The sequence below is a fragment of the Erpetoichthys calabaricus genome, chromosome 9 (assembly GCF_900747795.2).
Source record: "Erpetoichthys calabaricus chromosome 9, fErpCal1.3, whole genome shotgun sequence".
Classification (NCBI taxonomy): Eukaryota; Metazoa; Chordata; class Cladistia; order Polypteriformes; family Polypteridae; genus Erpetoichthys; species Erpetoichthys calabaricus.
In genome coordinates, this window is record NC_041402.2 from 66,964,072 (window position 1) to 66,989,951 (window position 25,880).

General features: G+C 36.3%; 1 protein-coding gene across 1 annotated transcript in view; it reads left to right on the forward strand.

Annotated features, from left to right (window-relative positions):
- The first annotated feature begins 4,265 nt into the window (after positions 1-4,265).
- The window catches only part of znf507 (zinc finger protein 507), a 49,765-nt gene continuing 28,150 nt past the window's right edge, over positions 4,266-25,880 (forward strand). Inside the window, exons 1-3 of the mRNA XM_028809676.2 lie at positions 4,266-4,434; positions 16,905-19,051; positions 21,514-21,634. Coding sequence (XP_028665509.2) covers positions 16,907-19,051; positions 21,514-21,634 — 2,266 coding nt within the window. The 5' untranslated portion in view covers positions 4,266-4,434; positions 16,905-16,906. The remainder of the gene's footprint in view (positions 4,435-16,904; positions 19,052-21,513; positions 21,635-25,880) is intronic.

The following is a 25,880-nucleotide window of genomic DNA, read 5'->3' on the forward strand; positions in this document are numbered from 1 at the left end:
AGTACAAACAAAACTGAAGAAATTATTCTGGAAAGTTACAGGTGAACCACTCACCATTCTGCATTAATGGGGCAGGGGTGGTTTCAAAACTCCCGGTCTCCATCTCTCAGAGAAAATAAAAAAGTCACAAATCACCGCTGACATCATCAAAAAGACACAAAGGTGTCTCAGTTTCCTTAGGTTCATGAGGAAGTGTGGCATGTGAAAACAAATACTGGTCAGCTTCTACCGCAGCATTATTGAGAGCATACTAACAGAAAGGATCACAGTCTGGTATGGGAACAACAAAAGAGATTTCTACAAAAGAATAGGGCTAGAGTATCACTGGCCTTATTCTTAACCACAATACATCAAACACTGCAGAAATAGGACTGATGCAATCTGCATGACCCTACTCACCCTGGGCACAGTCTGTTTTTGAAACTGAGGCTGGTATGCTAGTATCAAAGCTGGCACCTCCTGGTTCAAGAACAGTTTTTACCACTCTGAAGTCCGTCTTCTTAAAAATGTACATCATAGTTAGAATAAGTAAACTGTACATAAACATATTTGAAACACTGAACAATATGCTACCTAGTAATGTAAGTGTTCTGTTTTAACTATCTGTACTGTCTTGCACTTGTTTTGTCATATTGCATACGGGTGACCTGTACTATGTTTCATGTACCTGATTGGACAGATCAAGTAAGATTTTATATGTAAATCTGCACAAAAGTCAAATAAAGAATCTCTCTATCTCAACTGACAAAATGAAGTGTCGGGACACCCAATATTAACCCATTTATTGTCAATGCAAAGATGGAAACAAAAAAGAACAACCTCAAGTAAACAATCACCATTACTGTAGTGTTCTCTTTGGGATTAATAAAGTATCTATCTATCTATCTATCTATCTATCTATCTATCTATCTATCTATCTATCTATCTATCTATCTATCTATCTAAAACAGGACTGGCTAGGACTTCTGCGTTTGTGTATTTATGTCAAAGTGGCCATAAATTACATTAGTGTGGTTGGATCCAGGTAGATTTTATACACCTGTGTCATTTTGGTGTTTAAGGCTGAGAAGATAGCAGAAAAACACATCTTCCCTTGTAATAGTCAAATCACTCCTCCACGTAGCATGAAAACTGGTCTCCATAACATTGCCAAGGCTGCTGTTAAAGAGCCCCGGGTCTGCACATCACAGGGAACTGTCTTTTAGAGTGTTAGTGGCTCTAAGGCTAAGGAGCTGGTATCTGGAAGGTTGCCAGTTCAAGTCCCATTACTTTAGAAGGGATCCTACTCTGTTGGGCCCTTGAGTAAGGCCCTTAACCTGAACATTGCTCTAGGGGCATGGTACAATGGCTGACCCTGTGCTCCCAAAGGTCATGTAAAAATACAATTTTCCATTGGGGTTAAATATCATATATTACATCAAAAAATCAAATAAAAACAATAAAAAAAAAATCTACAGAGTTGTCACAATCTGGACAATGTAAACAGCAAAATAGAAGCATACAGTATAAAATAATGTAATACACAGAGTTGCAGAAACTACTGTAATTGTAGATAGCCTTGCAGTTAGGAGACCCGGGTTCACTTCCCAGGTTCTCCCTGTGTGGAGTTTGCATGTTCTCCCCATGTCTGCGTGTGTTTTCTCCGGGTGCTCCAGTTTCCTCCCACAGTCCAAAGACATGCAGGTTAGGTGCATTGGTGATTCTAAAATTGTCCCTAGTGTGTGCTTGGTGTGTGGGTGTGGGCGTGTGCCCTGTGGTGGGCTGGCACCCTGCCCGGGGTTTGTTTCCTGCCTTGAACCCTGTGTTGGCTGGGATTGGCTCCAGCAGACCCCCGTGACCCTGTAGTTAGGATATAGCGGAATGGATAATGGATGGATGGATGGATAATTGTAGATTAACTGGGAACTCCTAATGGGCCCAGTATGAGTCTTGTAATAAAGTGTCAAGTTAATTTAGAATCTGTTCTGTTTACAACTAGTACTTCCTGGATAAGACCACATCCTGCGATCTTACTAATGGATAAAGTGACTTTGAAAATGTTTGAATGATTAAATGTCTAGTATCAGTAGGGAAAAGCAAAAATTTAATTCAGCTGGCAATTCACACACCACTGGCACCACTGATAAACCATGCACATTTGTATGAACATTCCATCTGCTGTCAGAGATGACATATATCACCCTGACCTGTTAAAATGCTAAGCATTGCTTTTAACAGACACCAAACAATCTGACCTGAAAGATGATGCATGAGATTTTTGTCTGTTCTGTGGCAGAAGATAGATGTATGATGTAGCAGAGACCACCACAGACAACACAAGTAACTAGAAAAAAAGAGTTGAAATACACAATTCATAGCTAGCCCAAGATAATGCCAACCAACTATGAGAACATCTTGATCAATGAACGTGCCTGTTGCTGCTTGATACACCAGCCAGTAGGAGGTATGAGCACTCAGACATTGAACAGGAGATTAAAAATGGCTGCATATAAATAATCAATAAAATAAATAAATAAATAAAATAGTCAGGGTGAAGTAAAAAGAACAAACTATATTGATATATCTGAGAGATTTACTGATGGTTTATTTTGCAATTCTACCATCAATTCAAATATAAGTAAGTTATCATTTACAGTACAAGACCAAAAAAGAAACAACCTGGCCAGAGTTTGGTTGCTTAAATTACTACTCTTTACCTGTTCATCAAGATTAGGGCAGAGCTAATTGTGAAACATACCATGACCATGCAGTTATACCTCAACAACACTCAAAGTAACTTTCTTGTCATCCGTAATGGAAAAACGATCTTGGAGTTGGTTGTAGCTTTAATGGAGCATCCAAGTGAGACTTTTATAGTCATGACTGTGGAAGATCTCATGAAGTTGATTTTTAAATAAGATCAAGGTGGATTCATATTTGCCTTGGAGCAGTAGTAAATAAAATAATGCACACCTACAAATTTGGGCATATTTCAACAGATATTATGGTACAATATTAAACTTAAAAATTACACAGCACAAAGAATATCCTAATAGAATTGTCCTCACTACCAACAAGCCACACTGCTGTGCTTTCTCTACACTGTTGGTGCTTTGGGCAGACAATGACTTTCATCACGAAGTGTTCAAATGCAACCAAAAGGTGGTTATAAAGAAAAAGTCTTGGAACTGCTGCTGTATTTTACGGAACATGCAGATGAGGAGGTACAAAGACCATCATTGGATTAGGTTTTGCATTTACTCAGCTCTCAACTGTGATGATGAAGCAAGAACGTAAGAACACAATGGCTTTTTTTCAGACATGAAAAGTTCTCAATCTAAAAGACTGGATTTTGAAAAATCTTCAAAATTATCTTCATGAAGGAAACACACATACAGTATGCAGGATGCTGATAGAGAGTGGAAAAAAACTGTCAAAGCAAGAAGATTAAAAAGAAATGGGTGACATTTTCCAAAGTAATTGACCCAGTATAGTGTGTACCAGGGGCAAAGCTACAGGGGGCCCAGGCACCACCATTCAGAAGCCAGGCCCTCTCACACAGTCCTTTATTAACCATGCCACATTATTCAGAAGAAAGGCCCCTTTCCCCAGCACTTTAGTTTGATCGTCAGTAAATTAAGGACTCCCCTCCCACCGAAACGGTTTATTGCTTGCCCACCCAGTTGCTTCCAGGCCCAGCCGCTTTGCAATTTCTCACTACGCAGCTGATGTGTACCATACCTGATAGCCATGGGCACTAATCCTGAACCTACAATGTGGAAATTGTATAAGTTGAAATTGACAAGACAGCTGTAATAAATATGTCCTACCAAATACAACAAGCCATTGGAACACCCCACGATCTTATTATTAGCTGTGGTTCAGAAAATTTAAGAACAACACTCCTTTTTTTTAACAGCCAAGTTCTCCTGCTATTCCCCTCGTACATGTCCCAGACACCTGATGAAAGTGTACCTGGAAGGTCCGCTACAATATATTTATCGATCTTTTTTCTGAATACGTCAATCCATCCATTTTTAAACTGCTTATTCGCATTCCATGTTTTACGTATGGGAGCATAACTAAGCAACATCGACTTTGCTAAACACGAATGTGTACAAGATTAGAAAAAAAAACATTTTTGGTTTTCTGTCAAGAAAAAAAAACGGTGACGATAAATCGCCAACAGCTGTAACATACTAGCCCACGTCACGCATGCGCGTTATTTGAAAACTGGCACAGGTGCAGTAAGGACCTGACGTTCCTTTCTGATCACCTGATCTAGTTCAAAGCGTGTCACGTGACTTTTTCTCCATCGCCGCCATTTTGAGAGCAATGTGTGCATGTATGTGTGTTGAAGAGTTTCAAGATTTTTTTTATGTAACACCAAATGGAAGGAGCAAAGTTTACTGTTTGCAGAGGACAAAGATCAATAAGAATTGCTTGACTAGTGAAGTAAGTAATGCATGTAAACAACATTAACTCATTCGAGCCCTTGGCACGTAATGAAAAAAGAAAAGGAGGTGTTAATAGTTAAAGGTTTGCGATCGCTAAATGACTCGTGTAAGCCCGTATGTGAACGTGTCTTTTACCCTTGTCCACATTGGCAGTAGTTTCTCTTAGCTGCACACATAAATATATAGGCATTATTCGAATTGTTTCTCTCTCTACGGCCACGTATTTGTGAAGGATAGCTCGAGGACAGTTTAAGAGCGTTGGCTTCGCTGTTTCTGATTTGATCCTGGTTTCAGTTTCCCAAAATGTTATTTGGGCATTTAGGTCTTGCAGGCTTTCTCAGTGGGGAATGACCTGACAGTGTTCATGTGAAAGGGGAAAAAAATGTCAACGCAGAATTCTACCATCATGAAGCGAAGTTGTAACATCTTTGTGTTTTATTAGTTTGAAATGTTACACCTGGACCTTAATAGAAAGGCGAAATGAATTACGTAAATGCTGTTAAAATTGTTGCATTTGAGGTAATGCAAGTTCTTGAAGTTATGAGTAATCATTTTCAGATGTAATAATAAGATATATGTACACAATCCTTTCCACTTTTAATAATAAGATATGTTTGTCATTCTTTTGAATATTTAGAATGAGTATTTATGGCTCTGGAATGTTCTATTCACATACTTAGTAAAATGAATTGTACATGCTCAGTGACTTAAAGCGTATACCTCGTTTCATAATTGCCGTAATGTTTAAAAGTTTTATTTTTTTCATTCGTCAGTGATAATGACAAATGTATTTTGCTTGAAGTTCTATAATGCATTTTCATTCGTCAGTGAAAATGACAAATGTATTTTGCTTAAAGTTCTAAAATAATGCATATAACTGTCTATAAATAAAAAAATTATAAATCAACAGTCACAAAAGTTTGCTTGAAGTAAAAGATATAAAGTCAGTCAAATTAAAATGACAATGTATTAATCATTTTGAGTATGGTGAAATAACTCGAGGAGTTTAAAAGTTCTGTTTATATTAAGTGCTTGTATTATTATTTCCACCAAAGTGATATGCTTTTGCAATTTGCATTTGTAAATTGGCCCCTTATGTTTAAATGTGACTGTTACGTTTGAAGCGTCTTTGCAGTTGCCTGGCACCCTGTCCGGTTTTGCAATGCCTACAGTGCTTCAGGGATAGAGCCTTTTATGACCATGAATTGGATTAAGTGGGTGTGATAATGGTAGAATAGGCCAGCTGGATTGTTTAAAGCTGTCTAATATAATTAAAACATGCTTAACAGTAAAACTTTTTTTTTTTTTTTTTTTTTAATGATTGATTGCTAGATTATAGAGCACCATTTCATTCTGACTTTAAATGAGCATAAGTGACTAAACTTTTAACTAAGCTTGTATGTGATTCATAAGAAAATGGTGTTTTTTTAATGAGCCATATTATATACATATTTTGTTTTTTATATATATATGTATGTATGTATGTATGTATGTATGTGTATATATATATATATATGAGAGAGAACACACACACACTACCAGTCAAAAGTTTTGACACACCCAGAAATGCTCTTGGTTTTTGATAGAAACTGGTCCCTTTTCATCAAGATATCATTAAATTTATTTAACAATATAGGCAAGACATTACTAATATTGATATTGGGTATTACAACTTAATAATAAATTGAAATTATTGATTTTTCAATCTATGAATATGTCATGTCCGGCCCGTGCACAGGTACAGTGGGTGCTGTGCAGAGTGGAGGAAGAACCTCAGCATTTCTCCCAGTTGATTCTGGGGTTTGTCAGGGGGGTGTTCTTGCTCCCACTCTGTTCAGTGCTTGCATGGACTGAGTTTTGGGCAAGGTCGTGGGGTCCAGTAGCTGTGGGGGATCTGTTGGTCAATAAAGATATACTGATCTTGAATTTGCCGATGATACTGTGAGCTTTGCAGCGTCAATGGAGGCTGTGATCAGAGCTTGCAAGAAGTCCTAGTGTCTTGGCTTGCCAGTGTCCTAGATAAAAACCAAGATCCAGGCCTTCAGTGACCTCTTGGGCACACCCATAAACAGAGTGTCTGTCTGCAGAGAGAGTAGCAACCTTGTCGAGAGGTTTACTTATCTCAGTAACAACATTCATGTCTTGGTGAGTCTTACTGTGAAGACAGACAGATCAGGAGAGCAAGTGGAGGGTCATGAATTTGCTGGAAAGGGGTGTGTGGTGCTCCCAGTATCTCTCCAAAAGGACGAAGGTCCAAGTCTTTGAGTCCTGGTGCTTCCTGTTTTGCTATATGGTTGCGAGACATGGATGGTTTCCAGTGACCCGAGATGAAGACTGGACTTCTTCAGTACTGTGTCTCTTCGGAGAATCCTTGGGTACCGCTGGTTTGACTTTGTGTCGAATGAGCAGTTGCTCACACAGTCCCAAGTGAGGCACATTACCTGCATTGTAAGGGAGTGTCAGTTACGACACTACAGCCATGAGGTGGGATTCCCCGAGGATGATTTGGCACTTGGGATGTATACAGCTGACCAGGCCAAGGGGAGGGACGCCTACATAACACCTGGCTGTGTTAAACAGATGGTCATTTCTGCGGGGTGGGACTTTACCATGTGTCTGCCTGGGTGATTGCCAACCAGGATCCGAGCTGTTTTATGGTGGTGTTGGTGTGGCAATGCGCTGTACTGTTGCATGCTCCCCAACCTGACCTGATATGAATGCTAAACCCCTTTTTCAGGAGTCATTCTCTCATTGTTCTAATAGAAAGTCTCTCATCTTATCCTTAATTAGTGATTTCAAACACTAATTAGTTATTAGTAAAACCTTTATAATTTCATTAGCGGCATGGAATCCTATTCTGTTCACTTGGGTTGCAAGGTACAGGCAATCCTAGTTCTGGGTTCAAAAATGGTCAAACTAAAACAGCATTCTCAAGAAACATGTCAGTCTGTTGTTTTTGTGCAGAGTGAGGGTTAGTGTATGTGACATTGCCAAGAAACTGAAGATTTCCTACAAAGGTGTCAATGTCTTGAGAGAAGAAGGCAATCTGGGATAGTAAAAGAAGTGGAGTCACAGATATGTAAATACGTCAGAGAAGGGAATCGGAGTGTGTAGTTTGAGAAATAAATACCTTCCACAGTTGGCTTCTTCATTAATACACTCCAAATATCAGGGTCATCTGAATTAAAGATAAGACAACTTTGGTACTCTGGTCAGTGAGGCAGAGCTTCAAAGAAAAAGCCATATTTAGAAACTGGCAAATACAAAGAAAAGATTAAAATGAGGAAAAGAGAACAGACATTGATAAGTCATGTTTCCTTACAAAGGTTAGCATTTAAACATGATTAAGAATAAGCTAAGGGAGGTTACCATTAGGACATGGAAAGAATGGCTGTTGAAAGTGGGGCTTTGTAGTCACGTGAATAATAAATTGAAAAATCAGTAATTTCAAACCGTACTAGCCATTAGAAATACTAGTTATACTCGGATGTATTTTTAAATTGGTTTAATGATATATTCATAAAAAAGGGTTTGAATTTCTATCAAAAATATGGTAAAAAGTCAAGCAAAATGACACCTTTTATTGGCTTACTAAAAAGATTACAATATACCTTGCCTGAAGAAGGTGCCTGAGTTGCCTCGAAAGCTTGCATATTGTAATCTTTTTAGTTAGCCAATAAAAGGTGTAATTTTGCTTGACTTTTTACTACATTCATAATGGCTAACATGGTACAACACATGGTATCAAAAATATGAAAATTTCAGGGTGTATTCAAACTTTTGACTGGTAATTACATGTCATTTAACTGAAGTATTTTGAGTTTTTTCCACCTCACTTTACATTGATTGCAGTAACAATACACAATTCTTCTTTTTTGATATTAAACAATACTTTAGTCTATGCTTTCAGAAATTAGTACTTTTTATACTATTTTCTGATAACCTACAAATCTTAGTTCCAAGGAACATCCTGAACAGATGGCACTATCATGTTTTTGTGTAATTAAAGCTGGTGTCCTATTACATGACTAGTGAGAGGGACAACTAACTTGACGACTGCAGTTGCTGATCTTGTGACATGAGCTTTACCTGACACTCTGGTGACATTAGACTATTTTTCTTGCAAGTTTCAGTTGTACCTTTCATTTACATAAGCTTAATTGGTCCGAGGCAGTTGGTGATGCGCTCTTAGTAAACCGATTGCCAAATGTGACATATCCAGTAACTTCCTCCGATAAAATTGAACATTTATGCATATTCCTATTTTAGAAGTTTTATGGAACATATTGTGGACATAAAATTTGGAATAAGCATGGATTTTACAAGATAAGTTGATATGGGATAACATTACATTTCTTGTCTTTTTTTACTACTTTCAATTTAATATCATTCAGAGAGGGATTAATAAATCACAGTTTTGTTTTTATTTGCATTTTACACAGTTACCGTTTTGGGAATTTTGGTTTGAAGTTTTTAGTTGGTTTTAAGAATTTTATGTTTTAAATTGTTTTCTTTTTATTTGTAATAGGTAAATAATGTGCACAAATACTGTAATGGTTTGGTATTTGCTAATTTTCTGGTAGTGGTTATTCTAACAGCAAATTGTAGGGAGCTAGAGCTTACGCTAGCAGAATTGCGTGTAGGTAGGGCTCGGTGATATGGGGAAAAAAAATCTTAACATGATAAATTTTCATATTAATCAATATTGATATCATGATATAAATCAAATCACTTTTTCTGTCAAACTTAAAGGCTTCTTTTTACTCCTAAGTGAGATATGAAGATATAAGGTTAATTATGGTTTAAATATTTTCTATCAAAAGTTGAACGTGACAAATGTACTGTAATATTATACAAGTGCATTTCAAATAAATAGGTATATAATAAACTGAAATCTTAATTCTAACCAGTCTAAAGCATCCTAGTCTTGTAGGAGAACACATTAAATTCCAAATAAATACACATTTTAATTTTAAAATCTAAAACTAAAATCCTAAAACTTTCATGTTTTACAGGAGAACCCAAAGTAAATTATTTGGGGAGTTCCAAATAAATAAAATAATAAAATATATAATAACAAATTCAAGCAGAAAAGTGACACATTCACTCAACTGTGGTCAGTTTATGCTCCAAAGCACAAAAAAGGCACAAGAAATCCACATTTGTGCAACACTTACTTGGGTCTGGGATTGTGAAGTCTTGCATTGTGCATGCTCTAAAGGATAGCACTGCTTCAGATGGTATAAAAGATTAGTGGTATTACCTGTCTTTGTGGGAACATGCGCATGACACAGTTTGCTTCTTGTTGGAATTTAAATAGCCTGAATATCTCCACACTACTGAATTCCACTGACCCTTCTTTTCAATAATGTCCTTGTCTTTTGTGCCTTGGGCTATGTTGGGGTATTTTCATTGGTAACTTTACTTATTTTTTGTTTTCACTGACATTTTCTGTCATTTTCTCTTTTATCTTGCTCCCACTCCTGACGTACTGTTGTTTTACGGCTGCTGTACTACAAACATTCACACACATGCTGCTGCTACTGCGCTTACTGCTGTGGGCATTAGCCTAACATAACGTGGCTGTAACTCTACTCCAGCCACTTGGTTCATTTGGCATGGTGCTATTCTCTTTATCATTGGCTTTCCGTGTTGTCTATGAAAACAAGGATGGAATGAGTTCTGTTGACTTGTATTGACCATGTTTTATATTTCTTTTCAGGAAAAGTTATGTCACGATAATCATCTTTTTAGCCTCGGGGAAATTTTGATTGGTCTTATTTTTGGGAAATTCATTTTGGCAAGTAGAATTCATACATCCATGGACTATTTTGAAGGGTTACATCATCATGACAAAAAATGGATATTGTACCTGCTTCCTTGTTTAATCCTTGTGTGATATTCATATTTTTGTTACTTGGCTAGTGTTCACGGGTCTGGTAGACCCACAGTGTTTTGGCTTTGTAAAACAATAAAAGCATTATTTTATGTTAAAATACTTAACATATGTTGACTCAATCTCACAAACCATATAGATTGCAAATATGTTTAATATTTCTGTTTACCTCAGTTAGATCACGTTTATCAAGAAAAGTGTTGTTTAATTCTTATGATAAAATGTAAGTTTTGTGTAGAAATCCATAATAATTGAGACCAATTAATTTTAAAGGACATGTCCAAAATATTGAAAAGTATTACAAGTGGCAAGTGTAGAGTTGTTCTTTTGCAGGTGTAGCCACTCACCAGCTTATACAAATCTACTCCTCCTTTTGTAGCATTGTAATCCATAATGATTTCTACTTTATAATGCTCTCTGCCACAGATTTTGTGGTCCCATACAGTATGCTCATGAATACCACATTTTTCCTTTATTTGGGATGTCTGCTTATGTGGGATCTCTGTATTGTTCTTACAAATGTCTGCTTTCTTTTCAGAAGTTTCTGGACCAGATAGTGCGAAGTAAATTAAAAAAAAAAATTGTCACATATGATGTTATGACCATGAAGCCCCTGTGTCGTGTCCAGGACAACCCTCATCCCTTGTTTTTTCTCAGGGGCTCCTCCATCAGGCTTCCCAGTATATACCTGCATGTTATATGCATATGATGAAGCAGCATCACTGTCAGCCCAGATCTTGATTCCATATTTTGCAGATATAGACAGCATTACTGCATCAGTATAGCAGTTGGCACTATATCTATCTATATCTTTCCTACTGTTTATGTCAACGTTTTAGTATTTACATGTTTCTGTTAAATGTAGTAACATTTTTTTTCTTATTTTAAAAAACAAATTAATTTTGGTTCGTTTATCCAGGTATAAATATAATGCTGAGGAGGCTGCCTAGAAAAAAATAATAAAAAATAAAAACTTGTTTGTTTTTGAGATTTTTTTTTCGTATCAGTAATTGTATGAAAATCATTCATCTTGAGACAAACTAATATTAAATAAGAATATCTGATGTTTTCCTTTCCATTTATGTATGATGTATATAAGAGCAAAAATTATCAAAAATATTACCAAACAGATGATATCTAGTAAAAATATATATATTTCAATAGAATATTAAACTGCATATACTGTAGTAAACAATAAAGAAGCACTATCTTACCAGAACTTGGGGTTCCAGGGTTGCTTTCTCATATAGTTAACTTTAAAATTGGAGCAACTACAGTATTCACACTAATAAAAACCACATTCAGATTACACAGGCATGTTAATCTGAAAAATCGCATACATACCATGGAAAATATTTGAGTCAGTAAATAAACTTATCTTTTATCAGCTCACCAATCTGTAATGTGTCGTATATTTTAACAGGTTAATTGTAAGCTGGGAGCACAAAGCTAAATGTTTAAACTGGGGGAGAATAAAAGAAAAATTGCCTTAAGAGTAAGATCCTTGGATTTGTGGTCCATGGTATCGTGTGAAAACCAGGAATTCACATGCAACTAATAGTGGCACTAGGCAGGCACCATATCTACACATTGAAATTCTTACTGCGCATATGCAGTCAAAACCTTCTAAAGTACGTACATTAGTAACGGTTATTTTGTTTTTGTTTTGGTTTTATAATCTGTTAAGTAATTGACTATGAATCGCTTAAAGCATTAATGTCACATAAAGGCAAATAGCACAGCATTTAATTGGATGCAATGTTTGTAATAAACACCGCAAAAAGATTATTTTTGAGATAAATGAACACTGCAGTGCCCATTTGCACAAGTTGGTATTAGTCTTAAAAATTGTAATCCTTCATTACTTTAAAATGACATAAGATTTCTAAGTCGGTTGTCTAGCAAAAAAGAACCAGTCCTATTCAAAGGAGTGACATGTCATAGGAGTGACATAACAAACAAGTGAAACCTACGATATAAATTTCAAAGGAGTGACAACCAGAAAGATCAAATCCAGAGGGAATAGAGGCTTGCAACTGTTGTCAGGAGACATGGAACTGACCCTCTCGACGAATACCTTTGTGGAATTGCGCACAATTTGCATTTCAGTTCAATAAATGTAAACGACTGAGGTGGAAGATAATTTCAGTGATGGAGAACAAGAATTGTAAGCAAGTTTAAAATATATTAACAATTCAGTGGTTCTAGGTTTTTTTAATAAAAAATTTTTATAATTAGTTTTTTTTAAATAAAATTTTAATCATAATTTGTCACTCCAATAAATGTCCCTCCTTTAATACGGTATTTACGTCACTCCTATGATACAGACCCAAAAGAGTATGCATAATAGTTTGATCCAGGAATCAAACTTTTAAGTATATCCATTTATTTTTTTTTTAATCAAGTGGTTAAAAATCGCAAAAGCAGAACTGGTATTTCCCAGTGGTTAGACTTTAATAGCTCATTTCTTAGTGTTCATAGTGCAAGAGTGAGGGGAAAAAAAGTCGGTACATAATCTCATATGTTCATTAATTTCTATTTGGTTTGTTTTGCTTGGTTTCTGGAATGTAATACCTTGTGTGTGATTTTTTTTCTTCAAGGGCTGTTATTTTTTTCACGTTTTCTCATTTCAGTCCAGCTTATTTCAACATCTATCTGAAAGTTTTATTTTGGTTCTAAATTTTACAAATTTACAAATGAAGATGTGTGAATTCACTGTATATCAAATTGCAGTCTGTCCCCATCGGTGGAAACAGATTGTTACCTAGTGCAAACAAGTTAATTGTGGAGTATACTAGGGAAAGTAGCATGGGATATATGAGACATCTTATTTATAATATAATTTATAATATGTATAATTTTAGGGATGGAAATATATTTTTGTTTCTGATTTATGTATGTTACAACTTATTTTATGAGTAATACCATATCTTTTTGAGGCAATTTATTAACATGTAAATTGTTTATTGAACGTAGCAGTAATAGTGTTTTTAGCTTATTTGATTAAAGGTTAGATTTATTTATCCTAAAACATAACATTGCCTTTTTCAAGTCAGGTGCAGAATCTAAAAATCGCTGGTATGGTAATTTTATGAGCATTCCTTTTTAACAGCAGTTTTCAAAATACTACCAAAAATGCAGTAATATGTTTTGAAAGAGAAATTGTTCAAGATTAAATTTTCTGTGATAATATGAATGAAGGGTTTTTAAATCTATAAAACCAGAAGCTTACATTGTAGTACATTAAAAGTAAATTATTTAATATTACCAAATGATGGAGCTTAAGAGAAATTTCATATATCCAAGTCTGCTGCATCCAACAAAAACTTTATTGTTGAATTATTGATTTAATCCTGTTGAGTAAATGGATAGCTCAACCCTGAATAATTGCAAAGCAGGTTATCTTGCATGACACTTTCCCTGTATAGAGTATTTAGACACTGAGCTAAGAACATAATAAATAAAAGTGTGTTTGACAGATGTCTCCGGAAGTTTTTGTCCTGTATACATCCAAAGAGGTTAATATGGGTCTGTTGATATATCGGAGGTCTCAAAACGTAAAGTACCAATTCTCAGTTGAGGGGAAGACTTAACATGGCTAAGGGAGTTCTGTGACTGGAATTCTTGTATGATATATTCTTTTATAATAGTCTGTTTTCTCTGAAGATACATTCTGAAAATGCCTTCACACCAACATTCAGGCAAGAAATTGACTGTGGTGTTTGCCTTTGGGCATTTCATTCTTTCAGGGGATGTGGTAGTAGCTACATTGTCATAAGTACAGAGTACATGGAAACTCTTACTTGCACGTCCTACTAGCAAGCAACATGTTTCTGTTTTTCATGCGTTTTTTTTTTTTTTTGTAATTGAGATTTACAGCATTGAGCAGATTTTTAGTTAGAAAATATCGTAGGCAATAATTCCACGTGGTGACTGATGTATATGTCAAGTGGACATTAAGACATTGGCACCTCATCCAGTTTTAGTTCCTGGCTGGTATCCAACAGGATAGGCTCTGGTCTCCAGTGATCCTGACTTTGATTAATTGGGTTTAGTATAAGGATGTTAGGTATATTGCATTGCATTTTCTGTTCAGTAAAGTTTTTATCCTTTCAAAATAATCCATTTTATTACATCTCAAAAGATCATCAGTGTGTTTTGGGGTATTCCTTATTTTGTATGTTGACCATCAAGTAGTATTAATACAGTATATTTTGATTTAATAACAAAAGAGTAAAATACAAAGCAATTGCCAGCTTTGTTTTGTACAAAATAAAAATTGCAAGCAGACTGCACATTGGGAGTGCAACACAAAGTTCAGTTATTTTACAGTGTAAATGATCATGTTGTTTCTCCAGTTTTAATTTGATGTTAGTACAGCTGTGGAAAAGTGCTTAAATTAATTTGGCAAGTAACATATACTGAAGCTTTGGATTTCCACAGTCATCACCATTATGCTGATGCAGATGGAGAAGTGGTCTTTGTGGTTTTGGTTAGCAGACAGCTTGACGTTTTGTTTAACATGCAGTATCATCTGAAAACAAAAGAAAACTTAAATACAACAAATACGGTGATTAAATCATCCTTAATATAAATAACTTAAAGAAACCGGTCATTCTTTTACATGCTGTTAAGGCTGTCCTGGTGTAGAATTCTTAATACTATGGGATGAAGAGTTTGTATGTAATTCTGCTGGCCTTTTTGGGGATTTTGATTGCAGAACTGCTGTTGTCTTGATGACCCGCTTTCCATTTTAGCTGCACAATTTCTCTAGATGTGAATTTTGCAACTAAATTTTTATTTAAAATCATTATAGACCTAGTTAGCAGTTCATTAACATGAATATCCAGAAATAAGCTGTGTGAGAATTTTTGCCAAGTTGTGGTGTTTTGAAATGGGTGCCTTGACACCACAAAGTTTCTTCCAGGTAGGGGTAGAAATATACGTTTCATTGTATACTGAAGAGCGACTGTCAAACTTCAGCTTTTTATTTATTTCGGGCAAGAAAGCTAGGTGCAAATCCTGCTGAAAATAGTGATAGAGCACTAACTATTTTTAATTTTTTTTTTTTTTAATGTCTTTTTTTTCTTTTGTGGTCTTCAGGTTTTAGGATAAATTGGGCATTGTCATTTTAGGAATGGGGAGGGGAGGAAAAAAAGGACTTGTTTTAGTAAGGCTATACAACAGTACCTGTGCATTAAGCAAATCTTTGACACAATTTTTTTCCTTTGATATACCTGTTTGTCTTTTTGTCTTTTTCAGGGGCTTAAATTTTATTGTAGGGTTACCTGTATCCTGCCTATTATTCAGAAATCTCAATTTATTTAAGTTTATAAACTTGGAAAATCCCACAGTGGTTTTATGATATTATAGACTTTAATTTTTACAAATTTTATGCCATTACAGAATTAGTTGATATATTAAAATACACGATTTTTGCATGCTTTGACAGTGCAATGACGTGAACAATTAACTGCCAGTTGAGTGAGTGGTGAGATTGTGCTTTTTAACACGGCATCATATATAGCTACATTAAAGGAATGAGAGCTTCACTTTCTCCTTGGATTGTTGTGAACATTACTACTGTTTGTCCAGGCATCCATTATTTTTAACCGGCATTTAAGGTTCAAGGCTGCTGGGAAACTAGTGCCTATCCATTTTGCACACAATGCAACACAGGGTAAAACTAGGACCTCGCATACATCATTTCTAAATAAAATGTATTAGCGTCTCCAGGCATATTGGCTCATCATAAACAGGAAGCACAAATTCTCACTGGGTTGAGTTGTTTTTTTTTTTTTTTCTTTTTTTTTCTTCTTTTTCTTAATTTAATATAGGACTGTTGGCCACTAAGTGATGGAGATGCGGGTCTTCAATTATGGGAATGTTTCCTGTTTATATTGATTTTCAATAAGTATCTATAACAATATTTTAGCAAATAACATTTTTTGTTTGAAGAATTTTTTTCAACCCATGATTTTTACCTTCTTTCTTATGGTAATGAATATAGATATAATGGCTCATATATTTCTACTGATCCAGTTGATTTAATTCTTAGGTGTTCAAATTACAGTTTAGTGTAGACGGGGGAAAAGTTTATTTAGGTAAAGCTGATGTCACATTACACAACTTTTAGTCATAGAAGATGTCAAACTTGAAAATGGCAGATGGTGGTCTTGTTGCCTGAGTGTGTCATATTACATGACTAGAATTCACAGTGTATGCCAAATTAGTTGGCTGCATAATGACTTTCCAGCACGTAAGTGTCAATAGCTCTCCCTTTTTTTCTGACTGGTAATAATGTGCTGCTTGATGGAGACAGTACCTGTGTGAAGGTGTTACACTTGTAACAAGTTCAGCTGCAATCTTTGAACCTCCGCCACCCATTTTTGTTTTCTACTCTTAAGCCCTCTATAGAATTCTTCTCTTTTCTGTCTCAGATTTTTCTGAACCATAGTTAAATGAAACTAGGTTATCTTTAATTGCTTTTTGTATAATGTTAGAATTTGTTTTGATTTTGAACACTGCCTTATTATTTCAAAGTTAGATATCTACCTGTCTTCTATTTCCAGGCATGGAAGAGAACAATGATAAATCACTGCTAATATCACAAGCTGGGAGTCAGAACACCATGCTGATAACAGACAGAACTGGTAGCCCTCGATTGCAGGGCTCTGATGACAAACAAAAACAAAATGCAACAGACTCGCTCATCCAAGTCATTGAGAAGCTAAGCAAAATAGTAGAAAATAAAAGGCAGAGGAGATGTTCCATTGCTGGGAAGAAACGGGCTCATCTTCTTTATCCTTCTTTGGACATAGAAACAAGAGAGATCTCGGAAACTGCTGCTAAAATTGTTAGGTGTGATGACCCATCTGCTAATGAATACTGTTTCACAGAAGATACACAGGATGTCTCTTCTAGAAATGTTAGCTGTTATGTTTGTAGCCTTTGTAAATTCCTTTTCCCATCATTAGAAATTCTAAAGGAACATTTAAAGCTACATGATACACAAAATGATGTGATTCTTGTGTGCTCAGAGTGCTGTTTTACTTCCAGAAGTCAGGAGGATCTAGAGGCACACATAAAAATGCATTTAGAAACTGTTGAACATAATGCAAATGTAGATCAACATCCACTGCACCACATTCAAGATCTGAATATTTCCAGAGAACAAGGGAATGTTCTGGTATATGCAGGAGATATTGGGAGTTTGAAATTAGATCAGAGTGAGAGAAAAGCAAATCTAGAATCTGTGGAAGCAGGGCCAGAAAAAAAGAAATGGTATACTTATGAGCGATATGGTATGTACAGATGTTTGATCTGTAGCTACACATGTAGTCAACAGCGTATGCTAAAAACTCATGCATGGAAACATGCTGGTGAAGTTGATTGCTCCTATCCAATATTTGAAGATGAATCTGAGCCTTCAGGTGTACTGGATGTAACCTCAGTTCCACAAACTCAGACAGAGGAAGCTGTTATTCTGTTGGCTCAATTAAGCAAAACTACAGACCTTCAAAGGGCAACTCCTGTTCAGTTTCAGATTAGCTCTTCAGATTCTATGAGGGAAAAAAACCCTGTTTTGAGTCGGTCAGTGAATGAAACCTCAGATCATATGGTGGATCATGCAATTCTTCCTAATCCACCAGATGAAGAAGTAGTAACTGAGGAAGAGACTGCATCAGAATCTGATCAGGAAAATGCAACCTCTGATAGCCTTCTTTCCTCTGCTCAGAAGATCATTAGTTGCAGCCCTAACAAAGCTGGCCATGTTAACGTTATAGTAGAGCGCCTACCAGGGGCTGAAGAGGGTGTTTCCAGTAAGCAGTTTTTAATTAATACAGACATTGATGATGAAAAGAGACTTCTCACTGAAGATTCAAGGCTAGCATATTATGAGGATGTTGCAGAAGTGTTTCAGTCCAACAAAGGTGCTGTTGCTGTAGAGGAAGTAGTAATCGGGTGGTGCAATAATGAAAAGCAATCTGAAGATGGAGAATCAAAAGTCTTGACTACAGCAGATGAAAATACACCTCCAGTCCGCAGGAGGACCCACTCAGAATCATTAAGATTGCACTCCTTGGCTGCTGAAGCACTTGTTGCAATGCCTACACGAACTCCTGAAGTAATGAAAAGCATTGCTGAGCTAAATGTTCAGCATTCTAATAATGAAGGATTTATTGATTTATCTAACACTTCACAGCAGAAGCTTGCCACTACTATTAAGTGTTCTTTGGAGGAGGGTGTAAGAGATAATAATAGCACAGTACTGATGGATTCAGAATTGCAATCAAAAGCCAAATCTACCACATCAGAGGTACCTGTCAAAATGGGAATCAGCATGTCATTGCTTACTGTAATTGAGAAGCTTAGGGAGCGAACAGATCAGAATGCTTCAGATGATGACATTTTAAAGGAGTTGAAGGATAATGCCCAGAGCCAGCCAAACAGTGATGCAAATTTGTCTGGGAATAACTTGGTGGAATATATTCCAGAAAGTGAAAGACCATACCGTTGTCGCCTGTGCCGTTATACTAGTGGCAATAAGGGTTACATTAAGCAGCACCTCAGGGTACATCGTCAAAGGCAACCATACCAGTGTCCCATTTGTGAGCATATTGCAGAGGATAGCAAAGATCTGGAGAATCACATGATAAACCACTGCAAGACAAGGATGTACCATTGCAAGCAGTGTCAAGAAACTTTTTATTATAAGGTAAAGTATTTCTTTAAAATATGTTAATTATATTAATTGGACGTTTTCTTTGAGATCAGTCCTTGAAAGTTTAGTTGTTTTCATGCTGGATGATGGGGTTTCAGGTAATTACACCGAATCTTAAATGTTTACTGCATTTAGTGTTAAATTTGGATTAAACCTCTGAATGAAACAGAAAAATGAATGACACGTTCTTAAGTTCAATATAAGTTTTGAGTAATGAGTAATGTTTGTTTGTATTCATATAGGTGTTGCTGGCCCCTACGTCTAGCTTACTGGTAGTAGACCGATAGTTTCTCAGGCGGGTGTCTCCATTAGAAATCTGCGAAGGAATGATTTTTATTGCCCACCCATTTTACTGTATGCAAGTTTTTTTTTTTCTCACCAGCAGCATAACTGGTTTAAGTGTGTTAATTTATAGGCTGAAGTTTTTTCTTTTTTGTACCATGTTCAAAGTAAAGAACCTCTCCTTCATTTGCATGGTCCAGGACACTCACTTCATTGTTTTTCTTGCAGCTACAATTGTTCTTTATTGTTTGTGGGCATCGCATTCATTGTACTATCAGACGACTGGCTGTTAACAGTATTAAATACATGTGCCCACACTATTTTCGATGAAGCCTAACAAATAGGTTATGCATAAACTGTATAATACATCATGAAATGTATTTGACATATTGTACTATCTCATAGTATCCTGCTATTCAGCTTAATCATTTCTGTAATCTCTGTGGCTGTGGACAGTGATAAGTAGACTTGTCAATCAATTCACTGTCTTTCTAAAGCTGAACTTACAAGTTTCAAACCCATTATTTAAATATTTTTACTTCCAGTATGTAAAACCGTATTTATTTCCATTAAACTTAACATTCTGGCCCAGGACTAAATTCTGTCCAGGTTCTCCTGTAATGCTGCTGGTGGTTGTTTCAGTAACCCACCCCAAAAAGCATACCCCCCCTAATAGTTTAGCGTCCTTAGCATACTGAATTAGCATATTAATAATGATATCTTGCTCATTTATATAAAAGGGGGGGGGGGGGGTTTGGGGAGGGAGATCAGTGACCCCAGAATGAACCATCACAACATGATTTATCCCAAGTCTACTTTTCTCTGTGGTAGATGGACATGTATTTTTTTTTGTTTTCTACCTTCGCCTATAACATCTGTAGTCATGGTTTCCCTTTTTTGTTTTTGAGTGATACTAAGGAAGGTGTGTTTTGAGTAAATTGACAACTCAGTTGGTTTTAAATAATCTTCTATTTCAGTACATTTACTTGAATGGTAAGAACAGGCAAAGAATTATGTAGTAGCATTATTTATTATTTAAATTCATTCTACACAGGTTAACCACTTTTAAGTGGTTCTGAAGTGAAAACAATTTCTGGAAAAAGTCAAGTCTTTTGGCTGAATAAAAAATCCATCTTATACAATATATATGTGTTTTTCCTTGTTAGAGTCAGTGTGAGCTAGAGCCTATAATAGCAGCAGTGTGTGCATCCCAGAAACCATTCTTGAATAGGGCACCTATTATTTGAATGGCATACTTATACTTGAGTACAGTACTTTGGACCAGTTTAACCATTAGTGAACACAAAAGTCTTTCAAATTTGCAGCCTTTGGTTTCTTCTCAGATGAAATTCAGAAAAACTGCAAACCATACAAAGAAATCACAATCTCATCTGCCCCAAGATCTCAAGTACAGGATATATAAACTGGCAACTTGGCATTCTGTGCCAAAAATGAATGAATAGTTGCGTGTTTTTTTTTTGTTTTTTTTTTAAATGACAATGTTTGTATCCAGAATTGACTGATTTAGCTACCCTGCTTCAGTGCTGAAACATAAATGCCAGCTAGTTAATTTCTCAAACTTTTGTCTTTAAAATTAATGACCACATGCCACCTTGGCACATTCTGTTTTTAAAAATCTATAAGAAAGCATACTTACCAGTGTAATATCATAAGAAGTTATTTTACACAGTGTAAATGTACATTTGTTTTTACAGTTAAAAATCAATTTTTCCCAAATGTTACAATTTTTGTTCCTAATTCTTTTTTCTTTACTAGCTTTAGTTAAGTGTTGCTTCATTTATACTTTCTGGCTGTCAGGAGCTATGGGACACAATTTATTTTTGTAACAGTCGTGCTTCTTTCATGGTGTTGTCCCTTAGTGTATATATAATATATATAATTCATTACATTTATATAGCACTTTTCTCGCTACACAAAGTGCTGCCACATAGGGAGGATCCAGGGCTCAAGGATGCTACCACGGCACCAACTGTATAGATATTTCCTTCATTTTTGGCTCTATATGTTATTTTTTCCTACCTGTGTGTGTTAAGATAGGAATAAAGCCAATTGATGTTACCTCCCCCCACCCTCTTCCCTAAGATTGCAAACATAATTAAGGATTTCTTTTAAACGATATTGTAATAATCTTAAATCATTTTATATTATTTCAGAGCCAGCTGAGAGCTCATGAAAGAGAAAAGCATGATTTACATGAAGCCTTACCCTCTTCCTCTTCTGCTAAAGAAAGTAAAGCACCAATCAGTCCTTCACAAGACAAGAGTGATGATGAAGGTAAAACACATTTTCTTAATCTTAGTTTCATAGAACTTTTTTTTCTCTTTGAAAATTGGAGAGATTAATTTATCATGGTAAGTTTAATTTTTGTAGCTTGTAGGCAGATTTGAAATTTAGTATTGATGTTGCATCATGGTGTATTGATATAATGAAAAAAATTGAAGAGTTTATTTCTTCTGAATTTTAGCTGGAATAGTCTTGATAAATTTGCAGAGAAGTCAAACTTTTCTTTTTTATAAAAAAAAAAATTCCTTACGAGAGAGGCCAGTGTTTGTTTAATGTTAGACTTAATTGGAAGTACTTTTTATTTAGTGTAAAACCTTTTGTTTTAGTACTTTTAGTACAAATTACTAAAGTTGGAAATTACACTTTATTGCATAAATCCCACATGATTTGAATTAATAAAATGGAAAAATTCAACTGCTCTGTCAAGACAGAAAACCTTTATTAATGCTATTTTATCCAGTGATAGTTGACAGTTGAATTCCAGAAATAAAATATATACATGATTCTTGCACGTTTTGAGAGTGACATGGCAAGACTAAGTGTGATCTGAATGTTGTCTCAAGGTTGAATGTGGGTTATTAGAAGTTTAGATGCATTGCTAGTAGGGCTCTGCTATGCATTAAAAGTTCATGTCGTTTCAAAGCATCAATGATGTACGATAACCATCACTGGGGTGGGTACATGCTTGTTTGATTATGAATAAAAAGTACCCATGTAGTGTGGAAATCATCTTATGTTATGTCTTATGGTAGGGGTTGAATGGTGCCCAAATGTTTTAGCTCAGAATGCAGTAATTTTATTTTCTCACAGATTGCTGCAGCTTAGCACATGTAGCTGTATTCAGTAATGTTATTTTGATCCTTCAAATGTGATTTGTTCCAAGTTCATTTAAAATTGTGTCAAATAAAAATCAGATTTGAATAAATGTCTACCAAAAGGAAACCAGGTTTCTTTTTAAAATTTTTTTAGGAATCTGATGTTCTCAGTTCTTTCTACCTTCTTCTCTACCAAAAAAGTGACACAGCATACATTATTAAAAAAAATATATATATATATAGTGTACTTTGTTGTGCTCGATCATGGCTTTGCTATTTTTTGCCTTTTCTTATCATGATTGCAGATGGCATTCTGCAAAAATCACAGTTGAGTGTTGATTGGTATTGTCTGCTTGCAGTGTACAATGTGCTTGTAGGAAGAGAATAGTACTGGCTTTTTAAAAAAATATTATGCACTGCTTTCATACATTGATTTATCATCTTGTATATATGTATACAGGGCATTGACATTCTCATTGTAGTAACCTTCTGTGTGGATAGAGGAGAAATGAGGATAACATGGTTTGTGAAAGTAATAAAAATAAAAGGTTCATTCTTATTAAAGGTTACACTAAGATAAAAAGGAATACAGTAATCCCTCCTCCATCGCGGGGGTTGCGTTCCAGAGCCACCCGCGAAATAAGAAAATCCGCGAAGTAGAAACCATATGTTTATATGGTTATTTTTATATTGTCATGCTTGGGTCACAGATTTGCGCAGAAACACAAGAGGTTGTAGAGAGACAGAAACGTTATTCAAACACTGCAAACAAACATTTGTCTCTTTTTCAAAAGTTTAAACTGTGCTCCATGACAAGACAGAGATGACAGTTCCGTCTCACAATTAAAAGAATGCAAACATATCTTCCTCTTCAAAGGAGTCAGGAGCAGAGACTGTCATAAAGGCAGAGGAAAATCAATAGGGCTGTTTGGCTTTTAAGTATGCGAAGCACCGCGGCACAAAGCTGTTGAAGGCGGCAGCTCACACCCCCTCCGTCAAGAGCACAGAGAGAGACAGAGAAAAACAAGCAAGCAAAAATCAATACGTGCCCTTCGAGCTTTTAAGTATGCGAAGCACGGTGCAGCATGTCGTTTCAGGAAGCAGCTGCACAAAAGATAGCAACGTGAAGATAATCTTTCAGCATTTTTAGACTAGCGTCCGTATCGTCTAGGTGTGCGAACAGCCCCCCTGCTCAATCCCCCTACGTCAGGATCAGAGAAAGTCAGCGCAAGAGAAAGAGAAATGTAAGCTGGGTAGCGTCTCAGCCATCTGCCAATAGCGTCCCTTGTATGAAATCAACTGGGCAAACCAACTGAGGAAGCATGTACCAGAAATTAAAAGACCCATTGTCCGCAGAAACCCGCGAAGCAGCGAAAAATCCGCGATATATATTTAAATATGCATACATATAAAATCCGCGATGGAGTGAAGCCGCGAAAGGCGAAGCGCGATATAGCGAGGGATTACTGTAGTGCCTAAGTGATGTTACAGTAGGAAAAGAAATAAGCTATAACTTTTTATACCGCTGACTGCCTTTCTCCATTGTTATTGCCATGACTGCTGCTTTAGTGTTTTGTTTCGCACAAAAACAAGCTGACTTTATATCTTGCACACTTTTCCTCCTTTCAGCACTGTTCATTACTTTTTGACCCTTCCAACATGCTCACCCTGCTCTTATTGCCATGTTTAACCCTTTCTTTCTCATAGCATTGACAATCAAATGGGGCCCTCTCTTGTGAATGTCATTGGTTGTAGGGAACCTGGTGAGCTCAGCCCTCAGTTTCTTTTAAGTGCCACTAATTTGCATAGTCTGAAGGCTGCTGACTTCTGCAACTGCTGATGCCAGATAGTAATGCTGAGTTGGCCACTTAAACTTATAGATGTGCTTGTTCACAGCCAAGATACTATATTTACCTACAAGCAAAAGCTTGAAATGGAACCAAATTATAGGCAGTACTCTTAGTGTCTCGTTCCTCCTCTCCAATTCATTATGGAAGCTTCGAGCACCTTTGGTACCGGGCCCACTTTAAGCAATCTGAGCACTCGAAGTCTGTGAGCACCACAGTGGCAAAGTGCTACAAATGTACATGTGCTCTTCCCTTTCAAATGTTGTACATGAGACACTGATCAGGCTGCCTTCATTTATCTACAGCACAGTCCTGCTAAACTAGCTAAGCACAGGAATTTTGTGCACTTCCTACTATGAATTTGAGTGCCTGACTGCTTTCTTGTGAGGCACGCTAGATTAAAAAAAAAATGTGATGACTGCAGTTTAGCCTTTTGAACATATTTCTGCAAATGCTTGAAGTTAATCAATAATGTTTTCAATGATGTCCTGCTAATGGGGCTATGAACTATTGGCTAGCCCTAATTGGTAGCCAATTAAAATAAACACACCAATGAAAAATTTGGGGAAGATATCGAATTGTGTGTAATAGATTTAAAACATGGTGGAGCATTACCACATGAGCTACCATCAAAATATGCCTAACAGAAACAAACTAAACAATTTTGCATCTCTCACTGAGGTGACCCCACCTGGATACATTTGCTTCACAGAGGCCCGTAGCTCACGACAAGGCAGAGTGGTTGCAGTAATTGTTAGATCGGAGTTAAGCATCAAAACAATTCCAGTTGACTGCACACATTGTCTTTCGAGTGTCTGGCTCTTAATCTGTTAACGAAATCTGGTCCTATGTCACTCATTGTTCTCTATAGTCCTCTAAAACACAATGTATCTGATCTGACTGAATTACTAACCCACTTAAGTTCTCTTCCCCAGAGAGTCATTCTTCTTAGCAATGTCAACATCCATATTGACATTTCTACATGTAAACAGAGGAATGAATTCCTATCCATAATGGACTGTTTTGATTTGGTGCAACATGTTGATTTTCCTACCCACTCTGGTGGTCATATATTGGACCTGATCTGCACATCTTGCTGATCTGTCAGCAATACTTTTAGCAGTGATTTGTGAGTCTCTGATCACAAAGCAGTACTTTTCACTGTCTTATTACCTGCCCCTCCTCTTACCTGCAAATATCAAATTTCTTTCAGAAACCTGAAAAATATCTTTTCCTCCATCTTTGTTGGATCCATCTTTGATATTTTCTTGTCATCCCCTATTCCATCCTCTCTAGATGGTCTTGTTCACTACTATAACTCGGCCCTTCATTCAGCATTAAATAAAACCGTTCCTTTAAAACAAGGTTTCCTTTAAGCATTCAGCTCCATGGTATACAGTAATCCCTCCTCCATCGCGGGGGTTGCGTTCCAGAGCCACCCGCGAAATAAGAAAATCCGCGAAGTAGAAACCATATGTTTATATGGTTATTTTTATATTGTCATGCTTGGGTCACAGATTTGCGCCGAAACACAGGAGGTTGTAGAGAGACAGGAACGTTATTCAAACACTGCAA